This window comes from Vitis riparia, chromosome 12 (assembly GCF_004353265.1).
Source record: "Vitis riparia cultivar Riparia Gloire de Montpellier isolate 1030 chromosome 12, EGFV_Vit.rip_1.0, whole genome shotgun sequence".
NCBI lineage: Eukaryota > Viridiplantae > Streptophyta > Magnoliopsida > Vitales > Vitaceae > Vitis > Vitis riparia.
The window spans coordinates 22,151,302-22,175,175 of record NC_048442.1 but is presented as its reverse complement, the minus strand read 5'-3'; the positions used below and the strand labels follow the sequence as shown (position 1 = coordinate 22,175,175).

At 37.4% G+C, this 23,874-nt stretch overlaps 1 protein-coding gene across 4 annotated transcripts in view; it reads right to left on the bottom strand.

Moving 5' to 3' along the window:
* Positions 1-653: 653 nt before the first annotated feature.
* The window catches only part of LOC117926649 (anaphase-promoting complex subunit 5), a 58,324-nt gene continuing 35,103 nt past the window's right edge, over positions 654-23,874 (bottom strand). For 2 of the 4 annotated variants that reach the window (XM_034845835.1, XM_034845838.1), the window contains 8 exons: positions 17,650-17,709; positions 17,459-17,526; positions 12,117-12,222; positions 11,866-12,007; positions 7,636-7,734; positions 4,695-4,959; positions 1,875-1,942; positions 654-1,085 (listed from right to left, as the gene is read on the bottom strand). In XM_034845835.1, coding sequence (XP_034701726.1) covers positions 924-1,085; positions 1,875-1,942; positions 4,695-4,959; positions 7,636-7,734; positions 11,866-12,007; positions 12,117-12,222; positions 17,459-17,526; positions 17,650-17,709 — 970 coding nt within the window. In that variant the 3' untranslated portion in view covers positions 654-923. The other 2 variants (XM_034845836.1, XM_034845837.1) reach the window with 2 other exon arrangements.

The following is a 23,874-nucleotide window of genomic DNA, read 5'->3' as shown; positions in this document are numbered from 1 at the left end:
CCTTTTAATAAAGCTTGGTCCATTTACCTTCCTTGCAGCATCCTATTTCCTAGTGAGTATGTGGGCATTATTTTTTATTTTTTTGGTTCAACTCCAAGTCAAGAAATGAAAATGGAAGAAACAAACATCATGCATTCAAAACCACTATATCTTGAGTTTATTCTATGTAACTCACTATACTTATTTGCTTTTTTTCTAGTTTATTCTACAACAATCTTATGTCTTTAAAAGCAATCTCAGTAGTAGGAAAGTACACAAAGTCTTTAACTCAAGATAAATGAAACAAAATTATTAGCTTAAACTATTTTTAAATCGCACAATTAAATAGGCCATTACTTTACTGGAAGTCCTTTTTTCTTGACTTTATCAAAGTTGAGGAACTAATACCACACCATGTAAGCATAATCATTAAGGACATTTCCTTTCAAAATCTCGAATATAAACTTTGATTCCACAAAATATCATTTGATTCCACCAATTCCTAGAGTTTATGGAGACTAGCAATATTGGGATCTAAAATACCTTCAATAACTTATATCATATCATTCTAAATGGTTTTAAGCCCAATTAATTCTAAACGATCATTGGTATTGAAATTGCTGTCACTTATCATACAAATTGAGTAAAATTTTTATACCTAAACAAAATAGTTGTCACTAGGAAATCAACCATTTTCTCTATCTCTTTGGCCATTCAATTTTTAATATTATGTCATCCATTAATTTATCAACAAAAAATGTTAAAGTATAAAAGTGACAACAATTGAAGAACGATTACATTAAGACATAAAATGTCCTATAATTTACAAGTAGTTTACATGGTCTTTCCAAGAGAAACATATTGGATACTTAAGGAAAGACATTCATGGGTAATTCAAGATACAGCTTGCTTACATATATATATGTGTGCAGCTTTGGCAATCTTCAGTGGATATTGAAGAGAGGATCTTGCTCGTTCTGAGGATTTTCGAGAGCCTTGATATGTTTCATAAATGAAGCAGCAGCTTCTTCCCTTTCTTCTAGCTGCCCCAATTTATCAAATACCATGGCCATCAAGTAGAAAGCCTCAGCCGCCAATTCATGATACTATACAAGCACAAGCATTGTCATCCCATTAATGACTACAATGAAGTTCTCCATCATAGAAAAAATGCATACAGTTACATATATGTATAAGAAGATAATATAGATGGAGAGAGAGAGAGAGAGAGAGAGAGAGAGAGGACTTGGCACAACGGTATTTTAAAGGTTTTATCTTTTGACAGAGACCTACTACAATTACAAAGGGGTTAACTCTTAAACGTGTATTCCTTTTCTGCACGAGATACCTGTTAGTCCTCAGATAGTTTTGATAGCGAAATATCATGTAACAGAACAATGAAAGCATGCAAACCCTTCTAAAACCTACTATAAGCAACCAAATGTTTGTTTTATCTACGAGACTAATCAATCTGACTCATTGACATGGATTTTCTTGCTTTTCTTTTTCCATGTGGAACCAAACCTAATACATAGAATCATCACTTAATGCTCAAGTTCTCTTACATTTCATGGATCATCATAATTAGTTAACAAAGATGAACCTTAAGCTCAGAAGAACAAACTGCTGAATCAAGAAAAAAAGTACGTCAACATACCAACTTCCAAATTGTGGCTAAACTAAACAAGGGAGCATATTTGGACAAATCAGATTATTGGCTGAGGTAAACTTATGGAGCTTGTTATCCACAGGTACTGGAACCAAATTGCTATTCAAAACTAGCAATGAACATGCTATCACATAAATCACATACACAAAACGGGTATGAACAAAAATATTTTTAGCTAATACAAATGTGAAAGCATTCTTACTCTCAAACTCAGTTATTAACTGACCTCCAAAATTTCAAGCTCTTCAGTAGCTTGCCTTAAAGGATCCAGCACAACCTCAGAATTTTCAAAAACTGGCATCAATATTCAACAGGCAGAGAGACAATAGATTAGAAGCTTCAATAAAGGAGAAAATACAGAATCACAGCACTGGTTAGCTGATTGTCACCATCACTTATTTGAATATCAAACCGAAATCCTCTTTTAAGATGTCCATGTATCCTGTGCTATTCAAACAACAATTTCATGAAACAAAAAACTATTCAAGTCATAGATTTAGCTTTAGGTTTAAATTAAAAAATAAAAAGTGCACAAGACTTTAGTTTCATATACATTGTAAAATTGCAAATGATACACCAAAACCAGCCAGGTTCAATGGTGTTTCTGAGACACAATGGCAAAAGCCATTCCAAGGGCCACCAACCTATGTGACACTCAACTCCCATGAATCATCAAGTCCAATGTGAACTGTGAATTCACAGGTGTGTGTGAATAAAATCACTTATAGCAGTAGACAAATAATGAGCTAAAGCCAACGACTTAAAGATGGATGGCTACCAAACCATAACAAGTGAATTATCTGAACCTCATGAATTTGCTCCACCAACAGTTGTCATTGATGAAGTTTGATTATGTTCCAAATATCCCATCTCTAACATTGTGCACATTTATCACTTCAAGCTGTCCATTGTGTGTTTCCATTATTGTTTTGTTAGAGTAGCAAAAACAGAGTATCATATCATAGGGTGACAATGAAGTACTGAATCTTGCTGGATCTTACCACAACCTTTTATTGCTTTAGGAAATCTCTGTTGATAGGTATTGCTTTAGGAAATATTGTAAAGATTGTTTTATCACATCTTGTAAAGATATCTAATTTTGGGGATTTAATCCTTGATTCATGCAGAACTATAGTTGCAACATGATTTCCATAGTTTTATCCTATCAGAGTATTACTTTCTATTTCCAGTATTCCTCAAAGACCCTTGCCAATTGCCAAAAATGTTTTTCTACATGGTTGCACAAGGAAAAGGTCTCTATAGATTGTCGTTATGGCTTAAATTTTCCCCTGCTAAAGGTATAAAGAAAAAGTCTATACAATTTAAAACAAAGTTTAAGAGTTCCATGTGATTTATTTAGCCAATGGTTGGCTGAAGGAACACAAGGCTACAAAGACAATTCAACATACCCCATCAGATGCCTAACAAGGACATACTAAAGTTTTCATATTTATCAAAATGATTTCATGATACTAGGCAAGGGTGCATAATAAATGAAGGCACTGAAGAATTACTTAGCCAGAGATTGGGATCAAGCACATTGAGGACCTAAAACATTCCCTTAAACGGAATAAAGTTGCTAGGTAGAGGCAAGATGTATTTACATCAGAGGAAAAAACGTATAAAGACAAATTTTGGGATGTGAACCTCTGGTACTCCAATAACTCATTGGTTTAAGATGATGAAAGCCCTTTTCAATTGATGTTGTTAGACATATGGGTCAAGTTACTATTCATCCAGATAGGTAATCCTGTTAGTATAGTGAGTCAATTCATGCACTGTCCAAGGACAAAGCACTTAGAGATTGTTTACAGTCATCTGGAGGAAAAACTCTCATGTTAATTAAGCATAGATGAATAATCATTGAATCATTTTTAATTGCAAACTAGATCTACCTTGGAGAATTTTACTCTTGTTGGAGGGAATCTAGTGGCAATGAAGAGTCACAACATTTGGTTTCTGTTAGGTCCAGTGCTGAAGTTGAATTCAAAGCACTAGAAAATAGGCGTGCAAATTCCTTTGGTTAAGAATTCTTATCAGGGAGATGGGTGTTACTTCTCAAAATGAAAGGGAGAGACTACTTTGATAACAATCTCCTACTCCTAGCACAATTTAACATGACTAGGAAAACACATTGAAGGTGGTAGACATATTGCAAAAGGGAAGTTAAACTCCCATCCATTTTTGCACCAGATGTAAGGACTGGATACTAACTAGTAGCTATCCTAACAAGGGATACAAAGGTCATCAGTGCAGCAAGTTGATTGAGTTGTCCATCAGACTATGGGTAACCATGCTGCATGCCACTCTAAAAAGTAAGCCAACTTATGAGGTGCAACCTAGGGGCTTCAGTCATACAATCAAGTCCAATCTAAGCACTATTTGCAAGCTCTGGGCCGGACCTAGTTAATGTGTTTATATCCCACATTAATAATTCTATACAAAATATGAGGCTTGGCTCAAGTCATAAAGAAATGGTAAGGGGTGTGAGTTTATTGGCAAAGACCAAATCTCTTAATCTTCTTCTATATGTATCAAAATACAATATTTATATATTGATATACAAACCCTCAGCACACTCAAACCCCAGACGGCCACCCCTGCATGAGACATATACACCTCTGGATGTGACCTTGCTAAACTTCTATAACCTATATTAGCTCATAATCACTTTCAAACTTAACCAATAGAGCTTTATAGATAGAGGTACGGGCCCGCTTCGCTTTTGTAGTGTGGCTCTCTGCCCTACCACCCCTGCTTAGCATTCACTTGTGATATTTTACTAAAATTCCAGATGTTGTGCAATCCTAATTAATTAAGGAACTGAAAGAAAGTCTGATAAGGTCAAAGCAAAAATAAGCTTAATTGCACAAAAATCAATATCAGTAGTAAATGGACCTCCCCTAAGAACTGAAATCAAAACCTAATGCACCAAAAATAAAATTTGTTAACATTGTAATAACAAAACTAATACCAAAAGAAGAGAAAGAAAGTTCACTTGCACTTAAAAAACATCTTATCAATACCATCAGAAAATATCAAGTACCTGAGAAACTAGGATTTGATAAATAGCATTTTGCTTCAGCAATATAGGCCCGAGAGCGAAGCTCCAAACCTCCATGACCAAGAATCATCGGAAGAGCCCCCTGTACAAGGATTGAAGCCCTTTCTGCATGGTTTGATCCAAGTGAGAGCCACAACTCAGCTAGTGTGAGAGTGGCTGATGCTTTGAGAAGATCCAAGTTAAATGACTGGCAAAATGAAAGGCTAGCCAATGCATATGGAAGGCCTAAAACAGCATTGCCTGATTTCTGAAGACCGAAAAAAAGAGAAAAAACTACAATTATAGCATTTGAATAGAAGAAACAAAGGAAAAACATGTAGCAGATCTCTTCAAACAGGACTCAGACATGAAAGAGACATTGAATCTTCAACTGATTCCTTCAGGGAATTCGAATGCAAATTTTATTCTAATAGATGACTAATAAAAATTAAAAATAAATTATCTCCCCTCCTTGGAGGAGCAACTTGGAGAAGAATGTGATTATTGTAATGTTTTAATTTAAGGTCACAATCTTATAATGTGACATATCTTGGTTGCTCCAATAGCAAAAGAGAAAGGGGATCGGCGATGCATTAACATCTTCCACACTTGTGTTTTGTTCCAAGAAAGACTATGCACTTTAATTATTCATGGAGAAAATAGCTCAAATATAGCTTCATGAGAACTTGTCTGGGGACTTAATCTAAAGATGGAAAAGCATCCAAATCCCTATCAAATAGCATAGGGTAGATGACAACTCCATTTTGATGACTTCTCTATATCTAGTAATGTTTAATTTTAGTAATAATTTTAAGTCATCAATATGGTGTTATGTTTTGCCAATGAAAGCTACTCATATTGTACTTGGAAGACCATGGCACTATTTTGTAAGTCACATGAATAGTCGATCATGATCTTTGGATTAGTTATGATCAAAAGATTAACCAATGCACTGAACAGATTGACCCAAGTCTCAATATGGGTTTTAATTGTTAATATTAAAAAATACAATAGTATACACACACTGTTTGTATGTCTATTGATGGTTCTTCAAGACTCATGTGAGTGCAAGGAAAGTCAATGCTTGGATTTTCGAATCAAAATATCGTTACAGTTGATTTGAAAATTCAATAATTTTACACTTATATGATCAAGAATATTGGAAAGACTACATCTATAATATCTTTATTTGATGGAAGGCTTGATTGTCATGTTATGGAGAGATTAATTGTCAAGTTCCAACACGTGTTTCATTCTGAGAGATTTTGAATCCTATATTATCCTAGTAAAAAATGAACTTGAAGAACACTAGAAGATTTCAGTTGGTAGTTGCATCATGTAACAAATTTTACAAGGTTCTAATGAAGAGTCCTACATTATCCATTATCAATTTGTTCGTATATGTTGACGAAGAAAGAATGGGCGCAAGACATTGCTTGGGGTTTCAATTGACTAGAAAGTCATTAAAACACAAGGTCGAGTTTTTTTCCAAGTTCAAGGAAATTGATGTGGATAAATTTTCAATATCTCTTTAAGATAGAAATGAAATGAAACAAATATATCTTAAATTAATTTATCAAGGGTATTTAAGTAATTTATAATTTTTTAGATTCTCTAGTCATAATTAGTTTAATAGTTGGAATTTGAGGTTTATTTAGAATTTCAGAAATTTTATAATTCGCCTTAAAAGAAGTTTCTAAACTTCATATTTTCTAAATCAGGTTTTTTTTTTTAAGGTTTTATTTGAGTCTTTAGAATCTAGAAGTCCTCTTTATTATAAACTCTTATTATAAGAAGTTTTTATAAAGTAAGTTCTCTATATTCTTTAAAAAAATTTAGCAAATTTAATAGTTGTAGAAAAGAAATAGGAGTCCTAATAGGTTATTGCATAAGCTAGGTTTCTATTTTCATGGTTTTATTCAATTTTTAAGGCTTTCTCAAGCCTACAATAATGTTAACAAATGTAAATGGGATTAATGATTGATAATCAATAATATTAAGGTTTTTGTTTCTTTTACATACCTTGCAATTTTCAACAATGAGACTACATTTTTTTTTTTCCTAGGTGAGAATCCTAGAAGATCTTAATGAGACTCTAAGGTTTCCTATCTTTCTTTTCTAATAATTTTTTTTTTCTCTGCTACTATAATTTTCTTCTAATTCTTCTTCTTAAACCTTTAAAGATTGAAACTCCAACCAACCTTATTTGATTGTAGGCATATCAAATATAAGGGAGGCTATTAAAGTTGCTCTCCAACATTATTATAAATGCAATTTAAAGTGGATATACACTTCATTTAGGAGAAGCTAAATGATGGTTGAGCAACTTCCATATATTTTCACTAACAGGTGCCTAGTAGGAACTTCATAACTTTTTAGGCAAGCCAGGACATGTACAACATCTATGCCCAACCTTGAGGAAAACCTTTGGACCAGAATGTCCAGTAAAACAGAAATTCTATAAGCTAACGGCAATTGGGTGCAAAACACAAATGAAATGAGATAAAGAGTAGCCTTGATTCTAGTAACTTTTTGTCCATTCTCCTCTCAACTCTTTTATTATATTTCCAATTGGATCCATCTACCCATTTCAACTAATTTTACCAATACAAACATATTTCCATGTGTGGTTTCAATTTCTTGAAAATTGATCAAACTAGTATTGCAGAAAAATTCCGCAGGTGAATTCCATTGACAATCAGTATGTTACCCTCCATGTGCAAAGTCATAGCTGTGCCATTGATTCACTTCCTATGGTCCAGAAGACAGCTAGCTTAAACTTAATCAAGCTTTTTTTAGATTGGAAAAAAAACTTAATCAAGCTGAATCTCCATATCTACCCTTGAATCTATTCTGAAAGGATATAACAACATTTTATGCAGTCATACCAATTGCAATTTGACTATGTAGTCATATTTATTGTGAATCAATTACACAGTCATACCTTGTGGATCTCTGCAAGCAAGAGAAGAACAGTGGCATTTTCAACTTGCAGATTGAATTTGTAACACATGCAGAAGAGGGAGTGTGCAACAGCTGCTGCCTGCAGAGAACATTAAGTGCCACATCATAAAGAAAAATTAGGCAACATAAACAAGGATTTACTACCTTATTACAATTAATCACTTCAGTGATGCATCATAGTTAGAAACCCGTGCCAGACAACAAGATTTAGTTTACCAAGCTAAACAATAATTTGCCAATAATGAAAACAAACTACCATGAAATTCTAGGGTTTGGTACAATGTTTAATGAACCCAAGAAAATGAATAAGATGATGAAATAGAAAAAGGAAAAGGGCATGTCATGACTATGGATATGAAAAGGAGATGGCATTAAAAAATGTAGTTGCAACAGCCAGTGAGCTAATTCCAAAAACCTGAATTGATTGTGCAAATCTTCAGACTTCTAAATCACCCACCTCTAATGTGCAAGTTGGAGAAGAAAAGGAGACCTTATGCCATACTTGCCCATTTAATCTTTAAATCTCTGCAGTAATGCGGGATTCAACTTGACTCAGACTCAACCCTCCACCAAACCTACCTTTATGTAGTTACTGTATTCAGACTAACCAGGCTAATACAATAGCAAACTCAGCTTTGTCTTTCTAACTCTTGCCCAATGAAATTACAACCTACTTTATGTAGTTACAATATTCATACCAACCAGTGTGATGGGATAACAAGACCAACTTTGATTTCACATACCAGTCCATGGAGCCAAAGTCCAACACAAAGTTGAGTTCAAAGATCACATATGGTGTATCAAGGAATTATAATGTGTGAATCAACACAGGACCTAGTGTTGATACCCAATTTTGTGCTCTCCACTTGTTGCATATGCTACAACACAGTAGAGTGGATTTTCTCACTTAACCACCTATAATGCACCACCACATGGCCATTGCCACAATTTCATATATCAAATGACTCCATCCATATGACCCCATGCATCTAGCATTTCCATCTCCATGCTCTACAAAGTATCACCAATTTATTCACATTGGGATGAAATTGAAACTTAGCATGGCATCCTACCTCTTGGATAGATGTCCAAGCATCTCAAATGGCCACACGATGTACATTCTCACAGTATATGGATACCTGCTCATGGAGGACATCAAGGGAGTTCTTCCTATCCCCCTTCAAGTAAAAATGATATTCCATTCCTTTGCTCAATCTAACAGCACAAGATTCAGAGTAATGCCATCATACAAAGAATCGAAGAGAGGAAAAGATTACAAGAACTAAGCTTTGTAGGTATCTGCTGCTAAGTAGCAGCCAATGTTGCTAAATCAGTGTTCTGAGTAGCCTCTACATCTTTCTTGAAGACTTTGATTCCCAGTAAAGTAACATAAAATACTGTGTATCTTGATGGCCAAAGCAAAGGATCTTGACATGGTGATGCTAACATTGTCTTTCCAACTCTTTTTCCTTTTACATGGGTAATATTCACCCTACCTCCCCTTTTATGATCACAAAGGTTCCATTCAAACCAATAGTAATCCACTATTTCACAAGTTGAACAAGCAAAATAGAATAACTGTAATCACCTTTGACACTAATCAGAGTGTGTAGGTAAACACTATTGCCCCTATTGAATATAATGTATATAGTGTACAAGTTTCTTTCCTTTCTTAATATAGGTCACATATATGGTAGTTAGGTCAACCTAGTCTTGTATATATATTTCCCATGAATGAGAATTAAGGTTTTCTCTCTCTCTCTTTCAACATGGTATCAAAGCCAAGGGAGAAAATTTTATTCTTTCTAGTTTACCTGTGTAATTAATTCCAGGAATCCGTCTAGTGACCGTGTTTCATTCCGGTTACCTTTTCCATTTCCCAAAGTTTTCCGATCAACCATATCGTGGTCAGAAAACCCTCATCACCTTCAACATTTTTCCTGCGATATTTCCGGCGACTTTTTTCCCGACGACATTTTTCCGACACCGACCACATCATCAAGAGCGCAAAGAGGAGATCTGCAACTTTTCTCAAAGCACTGAAGCCAAAAACCCACCCACGCGCCGTTTTTCTCCGACGGCCTGAATCCCACGTCCCGGCACGTGGCCCACTTTCCGGTGCCGAGCTTCTTCCAGCAGGCTCGTCCGACGCCGTCTTGCACCTTTAAGACTCCGTCAATCCTCTCCGAACCCTGCTTCTCCATTTTTTTGGCATTTCAACCTCCGAAGGTCTTCTTTCCGCCTCCTCCGGCCTCCGACGGCAGCTCCCTTCCTTGGCCGAGACCTGTATGTGCCTTGGGAAGGCCTCTTCTTCATCCCCAGTCACTTCTCTCCTTTGTTTGGGTCCCGACATACCAAGTTCTTCTTCCACAGCAGTGATCCGACCTCCCTTTAGGGCTCCCTTCGATCCAAACGTGATTCAATATCAGGTGAAGTGGATATGGCGACTAAAAATCCCATTTTTACATCCATCATCTCTGGATCTCCTACTATCACATCGGAAAAATTGATTGGTAGTGAGAATTATCTCTCCTGGTTAGCATCCGTGGAACTCTGGTTTATAGGATAAGGTTATAAGGATCATCTTGTTACACCTGAGGATGTTATACCTGATGTTGACAAAGTGCAATGAAAGAAGATCGATGCACAATTATGCAGCGTATTATGGCAATCTATTGATGCCAAAATTTTCCATCATCTTCGTGCCTACAAAACCTACTTTAAATTTTGGACTCAGGCTAAAGGATTATACACGAATGATATTCAACGATTTTATAAGGTGGTTTCTAATATTGTTCATGTGAGACAGCAGGACATGGATCTGTCTACTTATATTGGCCAGATTGCGTCTCTTAAGGAGGAGTTCTTAACTTTGATGCCCTTCACTAATGGTGTTGAAGCTCAACAAATACAGACTGACAAGTTCTTTATGGTGTTAACTCTCATTGGCCTCCGTCCAGATCTTGAGTCTATCCGAGATCAGATTCTTGCTAGTCCATCAGTACCATCTTTGGATAATGTGTTCGCTCGTCTCTTACGCCTCTCCTCTACTCAAACCTTGTCAACTAATGGTCCTTCAGATTCCTCTGTGTTAGCCTCTCAGACTAACTCTCGAGGAGGACGTAGTGGCAATCGGAGTCAAGGACAACATCCTCAGTGCACCTATTGTAATAAGCTTGGTCACACTCAAGATCGTTGCTATCAGTTACATGGACGGCCTCCTCGCACTGCCCACATTGCTCAGTCATCTAATCCTTTGCTATCTCGACCTGACTCCGCTGCGAGCTCCACATCTCAAAGTATCACCCTTACTGGTAGTGATTATGATGCCTATCTCCGATATCAGGTAGCCACATCAGCTTCTGTTGCTTCTGTTGCCCAAACCGGTAATGTCTCAGTCTGCTTTACTCAGTCCCCTTCTCTTGGCCCGTGGATTCTAGATTTTGGAGCATCTAATCATATCTCTGGTAATAAACAACTTTTCTCCTCTATTACTACTACCTCTGCCTTACCTACTGTTACTTTAGCTAATGGTTCCCAAACTATGGCTAAAGATATTGGTTTGGCTCATCCTCTCCCTTCCCTACCTCTCCATTCTGTCCTTTATGCCCTTGAGTGTCCTTTTAATTTTATTTCCATCAGCAAAATAACTCACACTCTTAACTGTTCTATCACTTTTTCTGATAAATCTATGATCTTGCAGGACCGGAGTACGGGGAAGACGATTGGCATAGGGCGTGAGCCTCAAGGCCTCTATCACCTCACATCACCTCCATCTCCTACAGCTTGCATTTCCACCGATGTTCCTCTTCTCATTCACAGTCGTCTGGGTCATCCTAGTCTCTCAAAGTTCCAAAAGATGGTCCCTCGTTTTTCCACCGATGCTCCAGCTTGAGGGGGAGTGTTGAATATAATGTATATGGTGTACAAGTTTCTTTCCTTTCTTAATATAGGTCACATATATGGTAGTTAGGTCAACCTAGTCTTGTATATATATTTCCCTATTGTAAGAAGTTAACAATATGAATGAGAATTAAGGTTTTCTCTCTCTCTCTTTCAACAGCCCCTTTGATAGAATACAACGAGATCACATTAAAGGTGCCACATTTTAATTTAAGAAGTTGCTAGATAGAAAGCTATGTGGTAAATTTAGCATATGGAATAAACTAGCTATATGCTAAGAAGTTTTGTAAAATGGAAAATATTGAACCTGGCCAAACTGATTCGCTGCAAGCAATGTACGAGCATGGCGAAGGCTTGCTTCTGTCTTCAGTTCCATATCCACACCGGTTACAGAGGATGCCAAAACTCCGAGTTCATCACATACTTGTTGGGCTAGTTTCAGATGTCCCCTGCATGATACTCAACATAAAATCAACAGAGTTAATGCAGTTGCAACAAAGTGGGGTCCATATACTGTGCTATCTAAACAGCCATGCAAATTGAATTTCATAACCTTACAGGTGTAAAGCACGCTCATGGAGCAGCTGCAGCTTTAGTAACAGGATTTGTGACTTTGAGATGGAACAAAACTTCTCCTCCACTAGCTTAAGAGCAGCAAAGGCCTCTGTGCAGAAATGGGTGGGGTTGTTATGAGGCATAGGAAAGATGAGTACTTGTGAGCATGCATGCATGAGAAAGAGAGAAGGAGAGAGAGAGAGAGAGAGTTCTTACATGTATCATAAAAAATATATAAATATATATATATATAAGTCAACTTCCAAGAAATAATGTAGTTTTGTAACTTCACAAGAATATTTGAGTGGAAAAATAAAAATAGAAAAATCAAGCAAAATAAGTTAGCCAGAGGACTATTTGCATATAAAGGTAAATGAGTGCATGGAAGATAACAATATTGAGTGCAAAGGACTTGAAACTGAACACCATTTAACAGACATCAATGGTAGGAATTCATATTTGAATAAAACCTAAAAATGAAATCAGGCCAACATCATGTTGGAACACCTACCTTCAGGAACATACAAACAGGTTAGTGATTTAGTCTAAACAACCTTCAATAATGCTGGGCTATAAGAAGAATACAGCTTCGTCAAAATCTTGTTTACGGCTGTGTAAATTAATAAAAGAAACAAGTACACCAAAGTACACAAGGCATATACAAGGGGCACATAAAAGAAAGGTCTCAAAAGAGAAGTCACAAAAAACACCCTTACTCTCAACAAGACCCCACCCAATCTACAAAGTCTTCATTGTGATATTTGTGAATTTTCCAAACACTGTCGTGTACCTTTCCCGATCAGTAATAATAGAACATTTGTTCCTTTCTCGTTGATTCATAGTGACATTTGGGGTCCCTCTACTGTTCCCAATGTTTCTGGTGCTCGTTGGTTTGTTTCTTTTATTGACGATTGCACTCATGTTACTTGGCTCTATCTTATGAAACAAAAATTTGATGTTAGTATTGTGTTCCCAATTTTTCATAGCATAGAAAAAAATCAATTTGGTGTGGCAATAAAAAGATTCAGGTCTGATAATGCCTGTGATTACTTTAATCAAGTCTTATCCCCTTACTTTCAAAAAAAGGGAATCATTCATAAATCTTCCTGTGTAAGCACTCCACAACAAAATGGGGTCATTGAACGGAAGAATGGTCATTTGCTATCCTTAACCCAAGCTTTTTGTTTCAAAACAATGTGCCAAAGATGTACTGAAGAGAGGTTGTCCTCATGGCTACCCACTTTATAAACCGATTACCGTGTGTTGGGGTTCAAAAGTCCAATGGAAGTCTTTTCTAATTTCCACCCGAACTTCAATACCTCCAATAACCTTGTTCCTCGAATCTTTGGTTGTGTCTCATTTGTCCATGTTCATGCTCAAAACCAAGGAAAACTTGATCTAAGAGCTATTCAGTGTGTCTTTGTGGGATATTCCTCTGCTCAGAAATGTTACAAATGTTATCATCCTCCTACGAGGAAACTTTATGTGTCTGTCGATGTCACCTATTCCGAGAATGAACTGTATTTCCCCACTCCTTATCTTCAAGGGGAGACATCATTGATGGAAGATAAGGATTGAGATTTGCTTTTGTTGGAGCTTTCTTCTTCCCCATCTGTTCAACTCGACTCCTAATCCGGTCTAAGTCAAGAGTCTGAGTCTTCAAATCCACATGTTGTCCCGATCCAAAAACTTGAGTCTCAACTTCCGAGTCAAAATTCAGAGTCTTCGACTAAAGTAAATGAAATCCTTAGTCCCACGCGGCCTTTGCAGGTGTACTCAAGGAGGAAAGCACGCATTCCTGACCTCTTGCAAGCCTAAGAGTCCGAACCAACCTCAAAAAATGAGGTAACACCCATTTCTGAACCTACTTCTGAAAATTCACTTGCACCTCTTGATAGTCCTGACCATGATCTGCCCATTGCCATTAGGAAAGGTACTAGAGAATGCACCAAGCATCCACTCTACCCACTGTCACATTTTGTCTCATACAAGAACCTGTCACCTTCTCATAAAAGCTTCTTCATGACCTTAAACACTATATCCATTTATAACACTATCCAAAGCTCTAAACAGTGAGGAATGGAAACAAGCTTTGCAGATGAAAATGAAGGCACTTCAGAAAAACAAAACTTGGAAACTGGTCAACCAGCCTCAAGAAAAGAGCCTTGTGGGATGTAAATGGATCTTTAAGGTAAAGTATAAGGTAGATGGATCACTTAAGAGGTATAAGGCTCAGTTAGTTGCAAAAGGCTACACTCAAACATATGGGGTGGATTATCAGGAGACCTTTGCACCGGTAGCAAAAATGAATATAATAAGGATTCTCTTGTCTCTAATTGCTAATACCCTGATTTACAATTAGCTTGATCGATTATGATTGGGAGTTGCAGCAATATGATGTGAAGAATGCATTCTTACATGATGATCTTCAAGAGGAAATTTACATGGAAATCCCACCTGGTTTTGGAGGTGAGTTGAGGAGACAAAAGGGTGTGTAAATTGAAAAAGGTCCTTTACAGACTTAAACAATCCCCAAGGGCTTGGTTCGACGGATTCACTAAAGCTATACGGAAATGGGGTACAAGCAAAGTCAGGGTGATCACAATCTCTTTATTAAACACTTGAAGTCAGGGGGAGTCACGGCTTTGCTAGTCTATGTGGATGACATAATTGTGACTGGGAATGACTTAAAGGAAAGAGTAGCTCTAGGATGTCAATTAGCAAAGGAATTTGAGATCAAAGACCCTGGCAAGCTAAAGTACTTGCTCGGAATTGAAGTGGCTTACTCCAAGCAAGGAATATTTATCTCCCAACACAAATATGTGTTGGATTTGTTGAAAGAGATAGGGAAACTCGCTTGTAAACCTATTGAAACGCCTATTGAACAGAATCATCAAACTATAGAAGCAAGTGAAGATGTGGTTGTGGACAAGGGGATGTACCAAAGATTCGTTGGAAGGCTCATTTATCTCTCCCATACAAGGCCAAATATTGCTTACGGAGTGGGAGTCATAAGCCAATTCATGCATAGCCCGAAGGAGACTCATCTACAAGTTGTTCATAGGATCCTTCATTATCTAAAATCTTCTCTAAGAAAGGGTATTCTCTTCAAAAAGGGAACCGAATTAACCTTTGAAGCCTACACGGATGCAGACTATGCAGGCTCGATGGTAAAAACGAGGTCAACATCGAGATATTGCACTTTCATTGGTGGAAACTTGGTCACTTGGAGGAGCAAGAAGCAAATTGTGGTTGCAAGGTCTAGTATTGAGCCTGAATTCAGAGCAATGGCACATGGTGTATGTGAGTTGTTATGGCTGAAGATTATTCTTGATGATTTCAAGGTTAGATGGGACTGACCAATGAGGCTTTATTGTGACAACAAATCAGCTATTAGCGTCTCTCATAATCTAGTGCAACATGATCAAATAAAGCATATTGAGGTTGATAGACATTTTATCAAAGAAAAACTGGACAGTGGCTTGGTCTGCACACCTTACGTGCCTACAGGGGGTCAACTAGCAGATATTTTAATGAAGGGGCTAGCAAGTACTGTATTCCAACCAATCGCAAGCAAGCTGGGAATGGAAAATATCTATTCACCAACTTGAGGGCAAGGGTTAGAAAGTCACACAATTATAGGATTTTTTTGTTTAGGTAACTATGTAAATATAGAATCCCATGTATAGTCAACCGTATTGATTGATATCCCTGATTTGTAGTGATTTATATGGTAGTTTCTTTTTTCGTTTTGTAGCAGCAGCTGTATATATGTGAGAGTAGACCTGTACCTTGATTTAATTTTTGAGAATAAATCATTCTTTTCCACAGTTTTCAGTCTCCTGAAACTTAAATAACTTCATATTCAAGGAGCCATGTAGGAAGTTGACATACAATGGGAGAAAGTTCATCAGGGATACAGTTCACAATGCCAAATGAAGAAACACATACTGAGGAGCCTTAATAGAACATTGAAAAATAACAACAATTAGAATGGTAGTCAATAAGTAGCAGTGAACAAGCAGCTACTTTTACAGTACCTGGACATAATGTAGGCAAAAAAATAAAATAAAATATTGATTCAAGAACAATTCCAGCACTCAAGCGAAACCATCTTCAGGCCCTCTTCATATGAAGAATTTGTCATTATATTCTGGAAATCCTAAGTACCAGTCATACTTTAAAATCAGAGGTGAATTTGTTAATAAATATGGTTTTCTAATCATGTTTGATGATTAGCATTGTAATGGTGCAATTGATGGGACAGAGGTGAATTTTCAATAATATTTTATTGTTTTATGCCAAAAGAACTAATTGGATCATTAGGATTGTAAAGGTGCAATGGGACACACATTCCGGCCATTCTTCCAATAGATAAGCAAATATCTTATATTGGATGGAAAGAACATTGCAGCCAAAACATGCAGGCAACTTTCTCCTAAAATAAAGGAGATTTAGCACCATATAGGAAGAAAGGTACTGCCTTCCAGATTTTCATTTTGTTAATCAAGTTGGGGAACCCCGATTTGTTTAATCTGGCCCCTGTTATTGAACATGCTCCAAGTGGTCAAAAGGCAAGATGTTTAGTTTTATGTCAACTGCCTAATTATCCATACGGAAAACAAGTGGACAGAATAATCGCATGCATGATCATGGACAACTTTATTAGGCAACATGCACTTTCTGAAGAAGAGTTTCAAATGTACAATGATGATGAAGCATGTACCTGATCAAGAATTGAATGTGATATAACACTAGTGGGTAGATGTAACTGAAGACCACACTAAGAAGGGAGCTTTGCATGATTGCATTGCTAGTCAAATTAGGGTAGATATTGATTTGTGCTCAAGTATTTGATGAATTCCAGTATCTCTCTAAAAGTTTGTAATTTTAGCAAAATCTGAATGCATTATGTTTAGAATGTGTGATTTTGTACCTTACTTATTCATGTCATGTTGGTAAGTTTGGACGCCCTATGATGCTGGTCAATTTGAATTCCTTGTATTTTACAACATTTAATGAGCAAATAGGAGTATCGCCATACAAACAGAAAAAAGAAATTAAGAAATAAAATTCCAGAAGTGCTATTGTCAAGTCAAAGATTAAGAACTTTAGCAACTATTATCACCAGAGACATAAGTTCTCAAAATTTAGTGACCACACACTAGAAAATCTCTTTACGAAATGTTTTCTATGATTAGACCATGCTGACAGGACTTCAGTAGAAGTTATGAATGTGCCAAATGGGCCCCTAAAACTCCAAGTAATAAACAAGTTCTTGGAACAATCCAACACTTAGAAGAGATGCAAAGCTAATTAAGAAGCATTCAAGAATTTAATCTAACCTCTGTGTCCTTTAAATACTGCTAAATGTTGGATAAGCTTTGTATATGCTAAAGCAACATCTGCTGAGCTGGAGGAGCCAAGGAAAGGATTAATCATGTCAAATAAGATAGTGTGGAGGAAAAAGGGTAAAGCAAATATCAGAATTCACACCAGGATGTGTATATCTCATGATATTTTATATCATAATTACCTTGAAGCATTGCCAAAGCAAGTTGTATAAACCAGTGCATTGATTCGAGCAAGAGGAGCACTGAAAACAAAAGGTGAAAAGGAGCATCAATTAAACCAGGCAATTCCTCATAAGAAGTTCAAGGATCCTGATCAGATGTAAATCAACATAGTAAAAAGCACCAGAGGATACCATGAAATCCCAAATACACCTGACCAAGAAGCAACAAGAATGAAACCTTAAAGGTATTTGAGGGGCTTAACGATGTAAATGCGGCAGTACTTAGTGACAAAGCATTACAAATTCAGTCCATTTCTTCCATATGATAAAATTAACATAATACACCAACACAATCTCAATAGTTACTTAGATCAAAACTCTTAACCAACAAAAACAGCATCGTTGGACCCTGATTGACCCATAAATGATTCAGGCCTAGCCCATTACAAAGCAATGAAAATCATTACAACAAAAGCCCAAATTCTAGAATTAGAAAAAAAAAAATGGTTGAAAGACCTTTTTGAGAACAAACTTCAAACACACACCACACACACACACAATATGCAAGACTATAAAAATTATATAAGATCCTTCCTCAATGGTGACTTAGAAGAAGTGTACATGGAAATTCTTTCAGGTCTTGAGATTAAGAAAAATATTAACAAAGTCCGTAAACTTAAAAAAATAATAATAATAATAAATAAAAATTAAAAATTAAAAAATCCCTATGTGGTCTAAAGCAATCTCCTCAAGCTTGGTTTGATTGTTTTACCAAGACCATAAAGAAGTTTGGTTATTCCCAATGCCAATTTGATCACACTCTATTTGTACACATAGATGGGAGAAGAACTACAATTATCAACGTTTATGTGGATGACATAATCCTAACCAGAGATCATGAGGAAGAAATAGGCAAACTTAAGAGTTTTGTTGCCCATGAGTTCAAAATTAAAGACCTGGGGAATCTCAAATATTTTCTTAGGATGGAAATTGCTAGATCAAAAATGGGTACTGCAATCTTCCAACGTAAGTATGTTCTAGACTTGCTAAAGAAGACCAAGATGTTTGGTTGTAAACCTGCAAACACACCTATAGACTAAAGTACTAAACTAGAAATTGTCGAAGGAAATGCTCTAGTGTATAAAAGAAGATATCAAAGACTTGTAGGGAAACTCATCTATCTTTCTCACATAAGACTAGACATTGCTTTTTCAATCAACGTGGTTAGCCAATTCATGAACAATCCAATTGAGGAACATATGAGAGTTGTGTATTGTATTTTAAGATATCTCAAAATGACTCCAGGAAAGGCACTCTATTTCAAAAGAACGTAAAAGAGAAACATTGAAATTTTTTCAGCTACAAATTAGGTTGGCTCCATAATTGACCAAAGATCAAAGGATATTGCTCCTATGTATGGGGGAATCTAGTTACTTGACGAAGCAAGAAACAATCTGTTGTAGCTCAAAGTAGTGCAAAAGTAGAATTTAGAGCTATGGCACATGGAATATGTGAAGGAATGTAGTTAAAGAAACTCCTAAACGAGCTAAAAATTAACAGAAGATTCTATGAAGATGTTCCGTGACAATCAAGATGTCATAAGTATAGCTAAGAACTCAGTTCATCGTGATCAGGCAAAGCCTGTGGAAATAGATTGTCATTTTATCAAAAAGAAAATATAAAAGATAATTTCATTGGTTTACACTCCAATGACTCTCCAAACAACAAACATCCTTGCCAAGATGCTTTCTAAAACCAACTTTGAAGACTTGAGATCCAAGCTGAGAATAATCAACTTTGTAACCTAGCTTGTGGGGGAGTGTGGAAATCCTAATGAAATCCAAAATGTACAGCTCTGTGCAAAGTTATGTTACAAATACAGTTGTGTTATAGTTGTATCATAACTATGTCATAGCTATGATACAATTATATTTGAACTAACATAGTTGTTTTTCCTATTTTGATTTTATTTCCTAATTTTATGAGACTTTCTCTCCTAAAATCAAGGATTAGATTTCTTTTATAGGACAAATGGCCTCAACCATTCATGTATAAAATTGATACAATAATCGGTTTGAAAATAAGAGAAAAGAGAGATACATAAAAAACAATACTCTCTCCTCACTTACAACCCATCTAATCTATAAAATCAAAAAAAAAAAAAAAAGACAACGAACTAGATCTTAAATGTACTCTGACCCACTCCAAAAACATATACATAAAGGAACTTAAAATAGCATGATACATCTGTTGAATATAATGTATTTATAGTGTACAATCTTTCTTTCCTTTCTTAATATAGGTCACATATATGGTAGTTAGTTCAACCTAGCCTTGCATATATATTTCCCTATTGTAAGAAGTTAATCATATGAATGAGAATTAAGGTTTTCTCTCTCTCTCTTTCAACATGGTATCAAAGCCAAGGGAGAAAACTTTATTCTTTCTGGTTTACCCATGTAATTAATTCCGGGAATCCGTCCAATGACCGTGTTTCATTCTGGTCACTTTTCCATCTCCCAAAGCTTTCCGATTAGCCACATCATGGTTAGAAAACCCTTATCACCGTCAACATTTTTCCGAAGACTTTTCCGACGACTTTTTTTTTTCCTGCGATATTTTCCAACACCGATCACATCATCAGGAGCGTAAAAAGGAGATTTGCAACTTTTCTCAAAGCATCGGAGCAAAAAACCGATCCAGGCGCCGTTTTTCTCCGACGGCTTAAATCCCACGCGCTAGCGCGTGAGGGCGCGTGGCCCACCTTTTGGTGCCGAGCTTCTACCAACAGGCTTGTTCGGCGCCGTCTTGCACTTCTAAGCCTCCGTCAATCCTCTCCAAACCCTGCTTCTCCATTTTTTTTTGGCATTTCAGCCTCCGCGGGTCTTCTTTTAGCCTCCTCAGACCTCCGACGACAGCTCCCTTCCTTGGTCGAGACCTGTGTGTGCCTTGGGAAGGCCTCTTCTTCATCTCCAATCACTTTTCTCCTTTGTTTGGGTCCCGACATACCAGGTTCTTCTTCCACAGCTGTGATCCGACCTCCCTTTAAGGCTCTCTTCGATCCAAACATGATTCAATCTCAGGTGAAGTGGATATGGCAACTAAAAATCTTATTTTTACATCCGTCATCTCTGGATCTCCTACAATCAAATCGGAAAAATTGATTGGTAGTGATTATGATGTCTATCTCCGATATCAGGCAACCACATCAGCTTCTGTTGCTTCTCTTGCCCAGACTAGTAATGTCTTTGTCTGCTTTACTCTGTCTCCTTCTCTTGGTCCGTGGATTCTAGATTCTGGAGCATCTGATCATATCTCTAGTAATAAACATTTTTTCTCTTCTATTACTACTACCTCTGTCTTACCTACTGTTACTTTAACTAATGGTTCCCAAACTATGGTTAAAGGTATTGGTTTGGCTCATCCTCTCCCTTCCCTACCTCTCCATTCTGTCCTTTATGCCCCTGAGTGTCCTTTTAATCTTATTTCCATCAGCAAAATAACTCGCACTCTTAACTGTTCTATCACTTTTTCTAATAAATCTGTGATCTTGCAGGACCGGAGTACGGGGAAGACGATTGGCATAGGGCGTGAGTCTCAAGGCCTCTATCACCTCACATCACCTTCATCTCCTGCAGCTTGCATTTCCACCGATGCTTCTCTTCTCATTCATAGTCGTCTGGGTCATCCTAGTCTCTCAAAGTTCCAGAAAATGGTCCCTCGTTTTTCCACTTTGTTTTCGCTTGCATATGAGTCGTGTCAGCTTGGGAAACATACTTGTGTCTCGTTCCCAAAGAGTTTGAATAATCGTGCAAAGTCTTCTTTTGAACTTGTCCACACTGATGTTTGGGGTCCGTATCGGACTGCGTCTACTTTAGGATTTCAATATTTTGTCACTTTCATTTATGACTATTCAAGATGTACTTGGTTATTTTTAATGAAAAATCGAGCTGAGTTATTCTCTATTTTCCAAAAATTTTATGTTGAAATCCAAACACAATTCAATGTTTCTATTCGAGTGTTATGCAGTGACAATGCTCGGGAATATTTTTCTACACTCTTTACTTCTTTTATGTCCCAACATGGGATCCTCCATCAGTCATCTTGTGCCCATACTCCTCAACAAAATGGGGTTTCTGAACGTAAAAATCGACATCTGGTTGAGACAACTCGTACCCTCCTTCTCCATAGTCATGTTCCTTTTCGTTTTTGGGGGGATGCTGTTCTTACAGCCTGTTACTTGATTAATCATATGCCCTCATCTATATTACATGACCAAATCCCTCATTCCCTCCTTTTTCTTACCCAACATCTTTATTTACTTCCTCCTCGTGTCTTTGGTTGTACTTCTTTTGTTCATACTCTCATACCTGGACAGGACAAGCTCTCCGCCAAGGCTACGAAATGCATCTTCTTGGGATACTCTCGACTTCAGAAGGGCTATCGTTGTTATTCCCCTGACACTCATCATTATTTTCTTTCCGCTGATGTCACCTTCTTTGAGGACTCTCCATTCTTCTCCTCCTCTGAATCTCTTCCCATTTCTAAAGTATTGTCACTTCCCTATCTATCCCCTCCTTCACATGCGCTCTCTCGTCCTCTTCAGGTTTATCATCGTCGACATCGTGTTGTTGCTCTTCCTCTCTCTTCAGCTGATGTACCTGATGACTCACCTCGTGTCCTACCGATTTCTCCTACCTCGGCCCTGTTATCAACTGACCATTTGCCTATTAATCTTCGGAAAGGCAATCACTCTATTCGTAATCCTCATCCTATTTATAATTTTTTGAGTTACCATCGATTATCTTCATTCTATTCTGCCTTTGTCTCTACTTTATCCTCTGTTTCTCATCCTAAGAGCACTAGTGAGGCACTTTCTCATCTTGGGTGGCAACAGGCAATGGTTGATGAAATGGCTGCTCTACACTCCAATGGCACATGGGATCTTGTTTCTTTACCTCTTGGTAAATCTACAATTGGATGTCGTTGGGTCTACACTGTTAAAGTTGGTTCTGATGGTCAGGTTGATCGCCTTAAGGCCCGCTTGGTTGCTAAAGGTTATACTCAGATTTATGGTTATGACTATGGTGACACCTTCTCTCCTGTTGCCAAGATTGCTTATGTTCACTTATTTCTTTCCATGGCAGCTATGTGTCATTGGCCTCTTTATCAGTTGGATATTAAGAATGCTTTCCTTCATGGTGAACTTCTCGAGGAAGTGTATATGCAGCAACCACCTAGTTTTGTTGCTCAGGAGGAGTCTGGTTTAGTGTGCAAATTACGCCGCTCTCTATATGGCTTGAAACAGTCTCCTCGGGCATGGTTTGGACGTTTTAGTTCAGTTGTTCAAGAGTTTGGAATGCTTCAAAGTGAAGCAGATCATTCAGTTTTCTATCATCATAACTCTTCGAGCCAGTGCATCTATTTGGTAGTTTATGTGGATGACATTGTCATTACAGGCAGTAATCAGAAGGGTATCCAAAGACTAAAGCAACACCTTTTCAACCACTTTCAAACCAAAGACTTAGGCAAACTCAAGTACTTAATGGGACATGAAATAGCTCAATCCAGTTCAGGTGTGGTTATGTCACAAAGGAAGTATGCCTTAGACATCTTGGAAAAAACAGGTATATTAGAATGTAAACCTGTTGACACTCCTATGGATCCAAATGTCAAACTTGTACCAGGACAGGGGAAGCCTCTAAGAGATCTTGGGAGATATCGACGACTTGTAAGCAAACTGAACTACCTCACCATCACTCGGCCAGACATCTCTTTTCCTATGAGTGTGGTTAGTCAATTTTTACAATCACCATGTGACAACCATTGGGATGTTGTGATCCTCATTCTTCGATATATTAAAGAAACACCGTGAAAAAACTATGAGAAACTTCGTGGTGGAATCAAAGGAGTTTGAAGTAGTAACTGAGGAGAAAAATGGTAAGAGCTTTGCCATTATCTCGGAGAGCAAGGGAGGGGTAGTTTCTTGGGTCCGGCTAGGGCCGGCGAGTGTGGGTCTACTCATAGAAGGGCTGACCCAGTGCATGAAGGACGGAAAAGATGGCAAATGGGAGAAGGGCTGGAAGGAAAAAGGGAGGGTCTACTCCTTGGTAAGAGAGGCTAACAGGGCCGGGAGTTTCATCCGCCTAGGGGTGACGGACCAGGAAAAGAGGAGATTTGGTATCTGTATACCAAAAGGGAGAGGGGAAAAGGGAGGATGGGTGTCTTTGGTGGAGTCCCTCTTGT